This window comes from Salvia splendens, chromosome 11 (genome assembly GCF_004379255.2).
Source record: "Salvia splendens isolate huo1 chromosome 11, SspV2, whole genome shotgun sequence".
Lineage (NCBI taxonomy): Eukaryota > Viridiplantae > Streptophyta > Magnoliopsida > Lamiales > Lamiaceae > Salvia > Salvia splendens.
In genome coordinates, this window is record NC_056042.1 from 5442963 (window position 1) to 5458328 (window position 15366).

The 15366-nt window shown below is 35.0% G+C and overlaps 2 protein-coding genes across 2 annotated transcripts; both read right to left on the minus strand.

The window, feature by feature from the left end:
- On the minus strand, positions 1-4314 carry LOC121754237 (CCR4-NOT transcription complex subunit 9-like). Its single transcript, XM_042149610.1, has 9 exons — positions 4026-4314; positions 3573-3644; positions 2866-2955; positions 2634-2676; positions 1800-1906; positions 1304-1399; positions 702-892; positions 546-615; positions 1-460 (listed from the first exon to the last, which is right to left on the minus strand). Exons 1-9 carry the CDS (start codon positions 4194-4196, stop codon positions 353-355), a joined length of 948 nt encoding a protein of 315 aa, XP_042005544.1. The 5' UTR covers positions 4197-4314; the 3' UTR covers positions 1-352.
- A 5002-nt stretch (positions 4315-9316) lies between these two features.
- LOC121756183 (pyridoxal phosphate homeostasis protein-like) lies at positions 9317-12879 on the minus strand. Its single transcript, XM_042151658.1, has 7 exons — positions 12499-12879; positions 12359-12425; positions 12230-12276; positions 11637-11724; positions 10831-10964; positions 10377-10475; positions 9317-9641 (listed from the first exon to the last, which is right to left on the minus strand). The coding sequence occupies exons 1-7, from the start codon at positions 12718-12720 to the stop codon at positions 9570-9572; spliced, it is 729 nt and encodes a 242-aa protein (XP_042007592.1). The 5' UTR covers positions 12721-12879; the 3' UTR covers positions 9317-9569.
- Between the last annotated feature and the right edge of the window lie 2487 nt (positions 12880-15366).

Here is a 15366-nt window from a genome sequence, read left to right on the forward strand (position 1 = left end):
TTACAATTCCACAACTCCAATTCTATTATATCGACGATTTCAAGAAAACAACAAGACTGAATTACAATTCCACAACTCCAATTCTATTATATCGACGATTTCAAGAAAACAACAAGACAACATTCCCTATACAATATTTGTCTTCTAGATAAATATCATTACAACCAATATCAAAAGACGACGATATCTCCAAAGATTAAACCCGACCTTCCTAGTCAAAGCGAGACTTCTCCGGTATTATTATTATTATTATACCAAAAATTGGTTGTACTGTAGTATGAGGCAAAGCAAGAGATGCCTGCAAATCTTCAAAAACTGCGAGTTAAGCACATGAGCGATGAGTAAACTAGATCTAGCCATGATTGACGATATCAAATCCACCTCCTGCTTGAATGGCTACCCGAGGCCCTAGCACATTATGAAGCAATTGTTGTAACCATCGTCTCGTAGTTACATCTTCCTGGAGAATACAACATTATGATCATTCATCAATCAATCAAAATAAAGATATTTGACCTCAAAATGAGGATAATAGTTACACCCACAAGAAGGCAGCTGCTAAATGTTCCATCTTTGAGCATGTCAGGCATACAATTCTTGAGTGCTTCACAAGCTCTGCAGAAATTATGGTAATCATTGGTATAGGTGTGCACAAATCTGAATGAAGAGAGTCGAGTAACCAAACCACACTGTTGACTAACCTTAGATTTTCAGACAAACGAAGAAAGCACCTGATAATGTGCTTTAACAGCCGAGCAGAAGGCTGTTCAGCAAGTGCGATAATCATGTTTGACAGAATCCCAGCTACAGCAAAGAATCGCTCTGCTGTAGCGCATATGTATTCCAATCCCACGTCATCAAGCAAAATTTTCTGCACAATAAATGTTGCTACCTGCAAATAAAACCCTCATATTCAAATAGGATCCACTGACCAATAAAAGAAATCTAAAAGAGGGCATTCATTTTTCATGATTGATAAGACACATGGTTGTGTCTTTTTAACCTCGTTACTTGAATTTATCCCATCACACACTTTCAATGGGTTATGGATCAAGAAAAATTAGCTGCAATGAAAGAAATGATCAGGGGTTCGGGTATCTTAAAAGTTCCAATCCATATTAGTAAACAGGGATTACCCTGCACTTTTTTTTATCTATCTAGGCTAATCCTCAAAAGCAAACGGCAAACAACAGTGTTTAAACGGAAAATCTAATGATTTCATGGTCCACAAAACAAGCCATGAGAGCATGTAAAACAAAAGATGCCTGCGTATTATGCTACCAAAAGCTTCGAGAAACTCAACTGTTTTTGATAGTTCACTTCCCATCTCCATTGTCCGCAAGCACAAGGGAATTATTTCAGTATAGAGAAGGAAACTGATAACGTCAGTGTCGTCAACCTGGTAAAAGATTAGAAACAGATCACTCATGTGTTAGGATGTGAAGAAGATAGTAGAGGATGTTAAATAGGAAACATGTAATGAGTAGTACCCTATTTCCTATCAACACGAAATTGGTGTTTTTAACTAATACTACAATTAATTCTATTATTGTGCAAAGCGAAAAATCTGAACACACTGAAATACAACTATAAAAGGACAAAAGTCCGTAGACTATATTATTGCCATTATGGAAATTGTTACTCTTTCTAGTGGCTATGCAACTAAAAAATTGGATAGAAATAGAGCGATCTTATTTTATGGGCACATAGGATTGATAATAGCATGGAGCAGAATAAAGCAACCAAGGCGAGAAAACATAATTTAGGAAATCACATCGCTGAATAAGAATTAGAAATACCTTCACCAGAGCACCAATGACTCCTAGACTTGTAAGCCTCAAGTACTCAAATGGGCGAGTTTTGCTGGTGGTATTAAGAAAAGGATACAGGTACAGAGGAATGTGAGCTGCAACAGAAAAGGCATCAAGGAAAGATCCATTTAGATGTACTTAGCAGCCATCCATATGAAAATTCAGAATAGTAAGAGTTACATAAACCCTGATTGGGATGTAATCAAATGCTAACTAATTCTCAATCCAGAACCCAGAACCTTCAATGTTGTGCATTAAAATTATCAATGCAAAGACATAACTTTGTCAATATTACATGTGAATTTTAATATCAACACAGAACATAAATATATCAACAGATGATGTTGATATTCTTATATCCCAGTATTGATAATTTTAACATACAAAATTGAGGTTCTCAATTGAAATTAGTTAGCATTTTAACGCGACCCAACCCTGATTATACAAGGTAAATAATAAGAATAAGTGAATAAGAAAGCATTAAAGACTAAGCCCCAAAGTACATAATAAAATATCATAGTCATACACCAGAATCAATCTGCTGCATAGAAAACCAAAAAGTGATGGGCATAACCATTGCCCAACCAAATAATCAGTTCACGAGCAATGCTATTTACCTCTTCCTTACTCATTAACCCTAATGCAGAACCAAAAAAATTACATATTAATCCACACATAGTATAGTCTCAGATCTAGCCCATGCGGATACCCAAACAACAAAAGGGGATTGTAAAAATAAGAGGCATCACTCTTACTGAATTGTGATCTGGAAAGACTGTCAAGGAGGATTATGTTTGACCAAGTGTGAAATGTGGATATTACCTTTGAGGAACACCATTCTTGTATCTGGATGTGAGGCCACACACTGCAACAAGTAAAATATGCACATTAAGCACTAGACATAAAAGAAGTGACACTCTTCTTTTGTATTCACAAATTCATCAGAACTTTCTACGAACATAATTATATATTTCTGCAACCATTTGGCAGGGGCTAGAATAATGGTTAGTGGAGTATAGCCAGAAAAATATTTAGAATATAGAGAAAACATCACCTGAAGAAGGGCGAGTGCATTGCAAACCCTGTTTGACTGCCCAGGAGTTAGATTTGGTGGAGATAACACTGGGTAAATAGAAACTATTTCCTGTGGGAGGTTCAAAAAACACATTGAAAAGGACAGCCACAATAGTCAAAGATGTTGGACTAGAATTCCTAAAGCAAAGGTGATGGGTATGAAAAACGAGACAGAGACTAAAATGAGATACATCATGAGAAAAAAAAATGGGGGACATGAACAGGTAATATTACCAAAGAGCAAAGTAAAGAAAAGAAACATTACTAAATTATAAACTCAAACATACTGAAACTTTCAAATTTCCTCATACAAATACGAAGCCAAGTCATAAACATTCCACCCCAGATGAAACATATATTCAGAGGATATATCCCCTTATTAAAATAACAAATTAGTATGTATTTGGACCTAATACTGATTGATTCTATTGCATATAGCAGGCGCCGCAAATGCAATGAAACAGTGATTTTCATAAAGGAGATCTTCACTTCAGATTCGTAGCATTTTTTATTGCTCAGAATTCGGAAACCCCAGTGTTTTAAAGTTTTGTTTCCAGAACAAATCAGTTAAGCTTGTAAAACATAATATAGTAAATACACAACATAATATATTCAGATGATTGACTAAATTTACTAAAATTACATACAGAAGACGCCGTAGAAAATTGGCTGGTGTTAGAGACACACCTGTAGAAGAGCAGCAAGTGTACCAAAGGAGTTCCACAGCAACGGAGCCAAATCCTGAAACAGCTCCCTCTTCTACTAGAATAGTTGCCAGAAAATAACCAACAAAAATTAAAACAATGAAAGACTGATAACTAAATCCCGGTAAATACAACTTTATGGGTCATGAACAATAACACAAACGATAGCCGGCTGTATCCAGAGAAATAAGAGATTAAATAGTTCGAAATGAAAGCACCACATGTTACAGATGGTGAGTTTTCATTATTTTCATGTTTAGAGCGTCGATTTTCCTACTTCTCATCGCTTTCAATTGCACTAACTGGTTTGATTCTTAATCATTTCTCAACATCAATATCGATTTCCCTCTGTCAGAAACTTCAAAACCTAAACAATTAAACAGTAAGCAAAACAGAAATAGTCGGAGGCAATAAAGTAGAGGAAGAATGAGAAGACCTTGGAAAGTTCGAGAAGAGCGTTTTCGCGGAGATCGGGGTTGCAGAGGTCAAGTACAAGCTGTTCGACTGATTGAACATTCCGGTCATTGTTAGCAGCGGCGGAAGAGGTGGCTGGCACCTCAAACGGAGCGGCTTTCATGTAATTGAGCGACGGATGTAAGTTCGACATATATTTTTGTTCCGGCTTCCTTCTGAGAGAGAGAGAAAGAGAGGAGAGAGAGACGGTGATGGAAGGCTTAACGGCGGTGGGTTGGCGCTTGCCTCGCTAGAAATGGAGGGTCAAATCCTCAATAAATAGTCTTTGTCACAAATTTTAATTGGTTCGAAAATCCTAGCCGTAATAGATTTAATAATTCAAGTTATATATTTATAATTGTTGCTGGGCGAAATACGCAAATGCTCATTTTCTCTATTATATATATTTTTTAATAATCAATTAAAAAATACTTAGAATAATAGACTACACGAATGTTAAAGCAAGATTAATATTATAGGAGAGATAAAGAGAGAAATTGGTTTAAATATTATTAATGAAAAATGAGACTCTTTCTTATAGTAAATAGAAACTAATTTTAGTGATCGGACCAAAATGGAATAATATAATTAATTTTTATGGACGAAGCTAATAATTGATATCCAATTTTAAATAAATTATGTTCATTTGTGTGCGAACAAGCATGAAAGATGAGTAGGACCATTGAAACTATTAGCCCATTATTCTACAAATTTATTTTGAAAGTTCTCAGGTAATTTCTATTAGGTCACAAATTCACGGCTATCTCACTTTGGCATTGTATTCATCGATGAAACAAAGGTAGTGGCAAGCCACTTCTCCGATGTATTAATGGTTACTAAATTATTATAAGTGTTGGTTACTAAATTCATGAAAAAAAATATGAACTATAATTGTGATATTTAAAGAGAAATGTATGTGGTTATGTGTGTCAACAACATTTTAGTAATTTATCAGTGACAAATATATCACTAAATGTAACATTTATTAAATCATAGCGAACATATCAAAATTAAAACAAGGGATGCACGCGTATAGATTTTGTTGATGAGCGCACGTAGATTTAGTTGTTTTTTTAAAACGGATGGCTCTCAGTGGGATACAAACAACCTCATGTGCATTGATTGACCCAGATCATGCTGATGAGATCAAACATGTACATTTTTTGTGAGCAACCTAAAATGACAAATCAAAAAATAGCATGACACCGAAAATGGATGATGTGGCGCCAAAATAGATGACTTAATAATCGACATCCAAATATGGGCACGGCATGGACGGTTGGCACCTAAAATGAACGGTGTAACATCAAATTAAATGACATGATGGGTTGACAATAAAAAATGACATCATTTGAATCACTAAAAATTTAAATTTTCAATTGGTAAATTGAGATCGTAGAAAACTTTAGACTGCACTGTAATTAACATTCATATATTGGAATTGTGGGGTGCGGTGCTACCCATTGCAGGGCGTGGGAGGGGCCGACGCCGGACGGGGTAACGGGAAGGGGGATGAGGGTGCAGCACGGGATGAGGGGCTAATGTTGTGGCACCTCATTCCACATCGCAAGGATTACTTCAATTTAATTTTAAAATATGTTATAAATAATGTATTTAAATATCTTTTTAGTTAAAAAATAGGAATATAGATTAAGTTTTAGTGTATAATTAATGTAATTTTTAGAAATTTTAATTTGCTGTATCTGTAATTTTTAAAATTTATAAATACCAACCCATTTCACTTTATGATTTTTTAATGAAATGATTTTATTATTTATGGTTTTATTTAGTTTGTAAATTGGATGATAGTATAAAAATGAGAAATAAATTAAAAGTATTTGAGTAAATGTATGAGGAGAGGTATGATTGGGTTGTAGGAGCCTTGGTCGGTGCAAAAATGAAAGGAATAATGACGTGGTTGAGGCTAGAGGTATGACGAGAGGTACATATTGTGGATATCATAACTGCTTAAGATATTCAAAGAAATGGTACTTTGTGTAAGAAAAATTACAAGTTTTTCAAACCTAAAATAAAATTTCTGTAATTGTAGTGTTAAGATTCATAAGTAAACGATGACATAAATAATATTATCTGTTACAAATTATATTCTTCTTAATACAAAAGTTGACGGAGTTGTTCAATTTGGACGTGAGCCGATGTCAACCACGAAGAGCAACGAAACCTTAGGGTTAGGAATGCCTCACATGTCCGACCATGAAATCACTCATCGACTGAGAAATTCCGGGGGTGAAACTTGAATTCATGCATACGATGACGTTTTTCCTCAAAATTAATGAAATAATATTATCTAAAAATCAATAAACTTATGAACATTTTTTAAATAATAGTATTTAAGTATTTAGTTGAAGTGTAATGAATTTTGAATATGCGCAAATTCAAAGCCAACTTGCGATTTAATGGCCTTACGAATTTTGAAGATTGGGCAATGGGCTTTAAAAACCCCAAGGTTTTGCCGCCCTTTGCCAGCGACATCAGTCGAAATTTGTGTTGGAGTCATCACATAATCATATCTATCTATACCTATATAAAAGACGAGTTTTGGCCATCATTTTAAATATTCATGAATTTTGGGCAAAATGTTAAATAGTTATAAGTTCTGGATTTTGAATGTAATTTTTTATTTAATTTGTTTACAGATAAATGTTGAATTCAATCATGAAATTGTAACTGCCATATTGCTCATGTAATGATAACTCAATTTAAATTTTTACTTTTGCACGCTTTAGCTTCCTCACATGTTTAAATTCATTACCATATTAATATAGAAATCATAAAATAAAATCTATATATATATAAAATGCGAGTTTTGGCCATCATGTTAAATATTCATGAATTTTAGGCAAAATGTTAAATAGTTATATAAGTTCTGGATTTTGAATGTAATTTTTTATTTAACTTGTTTACAGATAAATGTTGAATTCAATCGCTATATCCTAATTTCAACAATAGTATTATTAGTAAATCAAAATTTAGTAACAGACTATTTTATTTTGTTTGAACAACTAAATATACAAAAATAATAAATTGTGTAAATATGAAGATAAATATTATGCATGTTTCAAGCTAAGGATGTTACAATTCTTCCCTCTCTAAGAATTGTAAGAAATATTGGGATATAATTCTCGAACCATATACACGCGGTACTCTAACTATTGTAATCAAAGAAAAATAACAACAATAAATGAATGGAAATTACAATGAAAATTAGTCAAGAAAAACCCTCTTAATAATAATAATATACGTTGTCTAAAAAAAGTGTAATCGATACATATATTTAAGGGGAATTTTAAAAAATTTCAGTTTAGCGTATATAAAATATGTCGTGCATGTAATATTTATAAAATGCGAGTTTTGGCCATCATGTTAAATATTCATGAATTTTAGGCAAAATGTTAAATAGTTATATAAGTTCTGGATTTTGAATGTAATTTTTTATTTAACTTGTTTACAGATAAATGTTGAATTCAATCGCTATATCCTAATTTCAACAATAGTATTATTAGTAAATCAAAATTTAGTAACAGACTATTTTATTTTGTTTGAACAACTAAATATACAAAAATAATAAATTGTGTAAATATGAAGATAAATATTATGCATGTTTCAAGCTAAGGATGTTACAATTCTTCCCTCTCTAAGAATTGTAAGAAATATTGGGATATAATTCTCGAACCATATACACGCGGTACTCTAACTATTGTAATCAAAGAAAAATAACAACAATAAATGAATGGAAATTACAATGAAAATTAGTCAAGAAAAACCCTCTTAATAATAATAATATACGTTGTCTAAAAAAAGTGTAATCGATACATATATTTAAGGGGAATTTTAAAAAATTTCAGTTTAGAGTATATAAAATATGTCGTGCATGTAATATTTACTCTCGAATTATAATGCAGAGTGCCGATTTGTTATTGTATTTGAAATCCATAATGAAAATTTGATACTAAGAATTAAATGTAATTGGAATTAAATTAGACATTAAAATATAGCAGTTACAAAACTCCCTAAATTCTCAGCCATTTCTTCTTCTCAAACATTTATTGGCCCTATTAATTTTATATACTTCTCTTACCTTTTTTTTTGTCCCTATAAATATTCTCATTTGTTGAAGCATCATACATCATCAAACATTTCTACTTTGGCGATTAAAAATATGTAGAGAAAAACACAAGAGCTTTCTCGAATTAATGATCGTTGTGCTAGTGGTAGCATCATCCGCCATGATTTTGGTAAGAAAACTGGAGTCGAGATCGAAGCTGGAAGCACGACTCAAAATGGCGATGAAATGTTTGGAAAAATATGTTGCATAGAACAAGCGGCGTGCCGTTGTAGAACGCCAGTACATGTAGATAGGGCATCCCAAAATTTTCAACGTTTATATGTACTATTATAAACTATAATGAGTAAGGTATTAAATGTGGTTAGTGACACTAAAAAAAAGTATTGTGATTGATTAATTAGCGTGGGTAATTGATAACCCCACTAAATAGGAAATGGTGATTGATTAGTTTTCACGCTAACGACTTACCCTTCTTATTGATTTAATTAGTATATATTTAAGGATTTGATTAGTATAGATTTGATTTTGCAGAATAATCCAGTATCTAAAAACTCTTCAATTTATTGCATTAATTAATAGAAACGCAAATTGTAAAGCGGATCATTAATGAACACTATAATTTTTTTATGACAACCTTTTGAGTCTAGGAAAAATATTTTAGCAACTGAACAACATTTGGTTTCTAACTTTTCTTTAATTTGATATGGATGGTTTTTATTATGATGTATTAACCTTTAAAAAAATTATGATTTCAGTATAATTTGTGTAAAAAAATTGAGATTAATTCACGAATGTGAATTCACAATTTAAAATTAATTAGTATGAATAGAAAATCAATTAGATCGTGTATCGCACGAGTGTGATACTAGTTGTCATAAAACACTAACACTGTTAATTTTAACGGCTCAGTCAATTTTTGGCAATAAATTAGATCAAATTGTTTATGGCTTAAAGCTAGCAAGAATAACTTTTTAAAAACTCATAAATGGTCACATATTTAGGAACATTTAAATGAATCCGCCAAACGTTAGTAAAAATGAACAAATTCATAATGTTTAGGAGTTAGAAGCAATCAAATAATCCATAATATTCTAACTAAAATCATAAAGTGGCCATGTGTTTAGACAAAAAAATAAAATAAAAATAGAATTATGGGGTCAAAGAGCCATCTATCTGAAAAAGAATGGTTTATTCGTCCAATTCGTTAAGCATAACTTTTATTGATTGAAAATGGAGCCAACGATCAAAATATTCTCTTCTACAAATAAATACAACAGTGATATAGTACTATATATATGGCATTATCTACCATAATTAAGTTGTTCATCCATAAGAAGATATGATTAGGAACATGACTATCTGGCTGAGAAGACATCAATATCAATATGAGTGAATCAAGTAAGAGAGTAACTTTTTGCTTACATTGTGCCAACAAGTGGATTACTTCTTTGAGTAATCCCTTGTCCCAAATATGGTTGTTCCAATTCTCACGCTAGTACTACCCATTTCAATCTGCAAGCAGACAAAGATAGTTAATTGAGTAATCCACATAACATTTGTCTTTTAATAATAACCTGCTCTATAGAGAAGACTAGAACTATGTTTAGTTTCAACAAGCAGCATCACCAGCAGTCTTTCCAAGAAGAATTGTAAAACTAGACTATTTAGCCATGGATGTCAATTGAGTGAATCACGTCAGCTTGTTCATCCATATAGTTTGCCCAATTCGAGATCCATTTTATTTGAGCCAGAAATTATTGGTTCTAAACCCTAAGCCTGTTGCAAGATGGTTTGCCAATTTTAGCGTGTCAATTGCCTATTGATAGCCCCTTAAGTGAGCCACCTCTCTTATTTTTGCAACACACTATTAAACAAAAAGGAGATAAAAGCGAAGATATACTATAATGATGCTCTCCTCTTAACTGTTGATGCTTCAGCTTTAACTTGTTATTGATTTCATATTATTCCTGGTGTATTAGAAAAATGATAGTATTATGGTATTATACTATGATAAAATTATTAAATGTGTCAATGAGGTATGAATAGCAAGTATCAACACATTGCCCAGTTTAAGATGTAGAAGCTGGTATGCAAGCTTATGCTAAACTACATAACTAATTTATCTTATATGATATCAATATAGCCACTTGATCTCTAAACAAAATCTAGTTCCACAAACATTATAAAATACAGTCCTTATAAAACTAATAAGTATGCAACTCATCAAAAGTGGAATGCAGAACTTACCGCTTGCTCAAAGTCACCAGACATGCCCATTGATAACTCACACTGGGATTCCGTGATTTCAAGGGCTTTGCATACCTCAGCTCTACAGTTCAATAAAGTCTGATGCATTGCGAAGGTACTCATCCATTAGAATTCTAGATGAGTACTCACAAAAAGAGGAAAAAATGTTAAAGAGTACGACTGCTTATCAAGACATATGTATATTTGTGACTGCTTATCAAGACATGTATATTTGTGAAACAACCTATGACATCAATACCATAAAACTACTGAGGAAATTAGAGATAAATCGCTTATCTCTAAAAGGAAATACTCCGTATAAAACAGTGGTTGTGCATAGCACTATCTAGGCTTTGATACCAATTTGATGACAAGAAAGTATGATGATACACAAGTGCAGAAATTGAAATTTATGGCAGATAAAAGATCAAAACAAAATTAACAATGATATTACCTTGAAGTTCTCAGGGGTTGATGTGTAGTCTGGCATCCCAATCGTCATTAATCCAGAAAAAATGAGATTTGGGCAGCCTAGCCTCACATGCTTCACAAATTCTACACATTCTGATGGATTTAGACCAGATTTTGCTGCATATTCCATTGAGAAAAGAATCAGTGTCCATAAAAGCATTAATAATAACAAGATTTATGGGCTAATTAAAGAAAATATTAGCATGATAGGTCAAGTGAAATGTTGACTGAGATCTTAAATTTAAATTAAAAAACAGAGTAGCTTTCTCAAATTGTTTAATAGTATCTGGCATGCCTAAATCATTAGAAGCAAGTTACAGATGATAACGGCACATCCGTCTTTCCACATATATCATTATTGTTTTGAACAGGTATCAGCTACTAAACTTTAATTGATGTGATCTTAGAGCTCGCTTACACTAAATATACCATCAGTAGGAACTTTGCTTTCTGTTCTTATTACTCTTTTCGTTCACTTTTTCTAACACATTTCCAGTACCAACTAATTCATTGGACGAGACATCTTAGGTAGCTAATGGACTTGATCAAACTGTAGTTATAGACTTATAGCATTCGCTAAGTATCTCCTGAATCGTCTAACTCGTCAAAGAGCCCCTTCTCAAACGTGGTAAGGAAGCAAATAGTTCAATCTGGTGGATTTCTTCCCTGATGACAGATCGGCTTAAAGGAAGTTCCCCACCATCTTAAACAATTCAATATTGCCCAATATTTCCCCCCAGATCAAACTAATCATTCCATCAATTTGAAATTGATGATTTCATCACTCACATGCTTCTCCGCTTGTGTTGACTTGAACCATGACCTTCAGGGGCTTCCTTCCAATACTCAAAACTACACGATCAAGATTATTGGCAACCTGTTTATTAGATAAAACACCATTAGTGTTCCTCAAACTAATTTAAACCTGGAATCTGTACCAAAACTCATGTCTAATTTAGAGCACAAAATTTGCACAGGAGTACAGTTTTGAAAGGAGAACAAGCAGAAAGACATAAAGCCAACAACATATGAGTATCAAATTAGGCATCACATAGCACTTTTTCCTCATCCTCTTCTTTTGCATACCCCATTTCAGTAAACTTGTCAAAAACTTAAAGATAATAGTAAAAGGAAGCAGAATGGGTAGACTTAGACCTCTAGATTATAATGCCAAACTTAGCTGATAAACAATAGTTCTATCAAAAATCTCATTCAAAAATCAATCCAAATCTTACAGAAGCTGTCCTTGTAATTGAAATTTATGCAAACTGGAACACATGAAACTATTTTACCAAGGAAAGGAAATACTATATCATCAAAAAAGAAGTATATTATTCAACTGAAAGGGCTTTTTACATGTTATGTAGTAATTGCTTTTTTACCTTCTCAGTGTCAACACCCTGAACCATGGCCAGATGGGGAACAGCAGCTTCACATAAAATAAGGCATTTAACTCAATTAAAGCATTCTCAATAACAATAATCGAACTTATGCATAGCTATTTGCCATACTCAGAAGCGCTTTCGCTTTGTTGCTCTGCAAATGGCCGACGAAATGCCACTCAATGTCTTCAGGCAGCTATCATAATCAAACACGCGTTAATTATCATCAAACATCAATCTATATGTTTGTTCCGGATAAAGAGATGAACCTGAGGGGCTTTCTCGATAATTTCCTGGACATAGTTTTCGCCGAAACATCTATGGCCGACGGCGTAGAGCTGGTCAATGAGGGCCATAGGTTTGGTCTTGCTCACTGCAACCACCCTTACATCATCGGCGCGGCGGCCGGACCTCTCCGCCGCGATTCGGACACGGTGAAGCACCGCCCGCAGCGCCGGCACAACAACGCCTTCCACGGCCGGAGTCGCCATCGTATGGGGATGCCTATGGAAGGGGATGATAAAGCCAAGGCTGAAAATCAAAATGGTAGGAGTTGCATATTTTTGGCAGTGGAGATTTCTCAATTTATCCGTAATTAGGCAATTTTTAGTGATTGTAGCTCAAGGAGGACAAAAGATCTTTTCAAATCGCTGCTAGGATTTACTGATCCAGTGCAAACGTAATAAGCTTACTCTAACTTGACTCGGGTTTTTTCTATTTTTGTTCTAAAATAAAACTTAGATTCCTCGTTTGTTCTAGCGTTTTTTTTTTGTTCCGGATTTAGGAGAGACGCATGACCCTCATGCGTCTCTTTTTAATGAGACGCATGACGATTATGCGTCTTTTATAGAGACGCGTGAGGGTCATGCGTCTCTATTTTTTTTTCGTTTTTTTAACGACGCATGAGGGTCATGCGTCTTAGGTATAGATGCATCTCCCTCATGCGTCTATTGTTTTTTTAAAATATAATAGACGACGCATGAGCGTCATGCGTCTTAAAAAGAGACGCATGAGGCTCATGCGTCTCTATTTCGAATTAAATCAGTTCCGCGAGAGGCAGACAGACAGAATACACGCGAGAGAGAATTCTGATAGGAGACTTCCGGCGATTCCTTGGCAATTTCTTGGCGAATCCGACGATTTCCTCTCGTTTTCCGGTAAGTTTCATTCAATCCTTCAACATTCCTTCCTTATTTGTTGTTAATTTGCATAGTTTGTTTAGATTTCCCCTAATTTTTGTAAATTAGGGTTTATAACAAATTGCTCAATTTTGTCCGATTTTTTGGTGTTTAGTTAATTGTAATGGATTTTAGTGGCTAAATTCGTTCTATTGTATAGTTATTCATATATTAGAGATGTTTGGTGTTGTGATTTTGGTTGTTATTGAAGAATAAAGTATAGGTTGAATTGCATATTTTAATTTAACCTTCTAATTTAGTAGCTATATGTAAATTAGGCCTTATAAAGCATGAATGGTGTTGAATTGGAGTGAATCAATCATTTGGTTTATGATGTGTTGTTATTTTGAAGATGAATTTGAATGAATATGTAATTTGTGTTGTAAATGTTAGTTTGTAATTGTTGTTTCGTGAATATGTACTTAGATTAGATGGAGACTTCAAGTTCTAGTGGGCAATTATTATATGGACCCGAAGACCCGTCCTTGCTAAATTTGCAGAAACATCACATTTCACATAAACTCATGAAAGAGGGCACAACCCAAGTATTTAAAGTCCGAAGGACAGAAAGCAAGACTTGGGACGTCGAAATTCACGAGAATGTTAGATATTGGCTTGACGTCTTTGGTTTCAAAGGCGTAATCGATTGTGGGAAGCCCATGAAGGTGGACAACGAGCTGATCACGGCGTTGATTGAGTGTTGGAGACCGGAGACGCACACTTTCCATCTACCGATCGGTGAGGCGACGATCACCTTGGAAGATGTGCAAGCCATTTGGGGCTTGAGGGCGGATGGTCGCGTTTTCACAGGGCGTGACTATCATGACAACTTTCCAGACTGGACCAGCAAGTGCCGCGATCTGTTGGGATGGATACCAGATACTTCCACAGAGACAAAGCAAGGCGGTTTGCTGATGACCGCACTGATCAACCAGACAAGGATGCCTCTGGGTGATGACCTACCTATGTACGTATACATCCAAAGGGCACGTATCCATGCCCTAATTTTATTAGGAGGTCTCATTCTACCGGACACCACGGGGTGTAAGGTGCCATTTATGTGGTTGAATGGGCTTGGGGATCCAGAAGAGGTGAAGAATATTAGTTGGGGAAGTGCGGCATTGGCCTACCTTTATCATTATCTGTGCGAGGCTTCCATGGATAAGAGAAAAGAGTTGGGCGGGCCTATGATGCTTCTGCAGCTATGGGCGTGGGAAAGAATGCCCACATTGAGGCCTGCTTTCATTGGACCAGTTGTGCACGAGCCATATACACCATGTGGCGCCAGGTATATATCTAAATATTTATTTATTAATTTATATTGGGTTATTTGCTTACATCAATTTTATGTACAGGTGGAAAGGAACAACGCAGATAGGAAATGCCCCTAGACACTCGGTTGAGCATTATCGTGACCAAATATCTCTGATTAGACCTGGCCAGGTGAGTATTATTTCGGTTTAGACTTCATTTAAGAACTTATTACGGAATTATTCAGTGGCATTTGCATTGCTGTTTTGTAGTTTATCTGGACGCCATACGCACATTGCATACTGCCTGACTACTGCAATGATGTGACTGGATGCTCTATGTGCGAGACCTACTTGGTATGTTGGGCCTATGTCGAGGCCCATGAGCCTGGACGAGTGCGACGACAATTCAATCGGTATCAGGATATACCGCAGAATGTAGACAGGATGCTAAGGAACGCCGATCATTTAGGTAAAAATGATCGGCGTGGTAAGAAGGGCAACAACTGGGCAAACACGCATCAGTTCTACATTGGGGAGTGGGACATGAGGTACGAAAGGTTCCAAGCTGCCGAATACGCCGCACCGATGTCCTTGGATATTCCCATGAGCCCGGGTTATATGGCGTGGTATAACAGAATTACCGTGACGTACATGACTCGGCCTGGGGCACGGGCCACTGCTGGGATGAATGAGTCGGCTGCTTCGA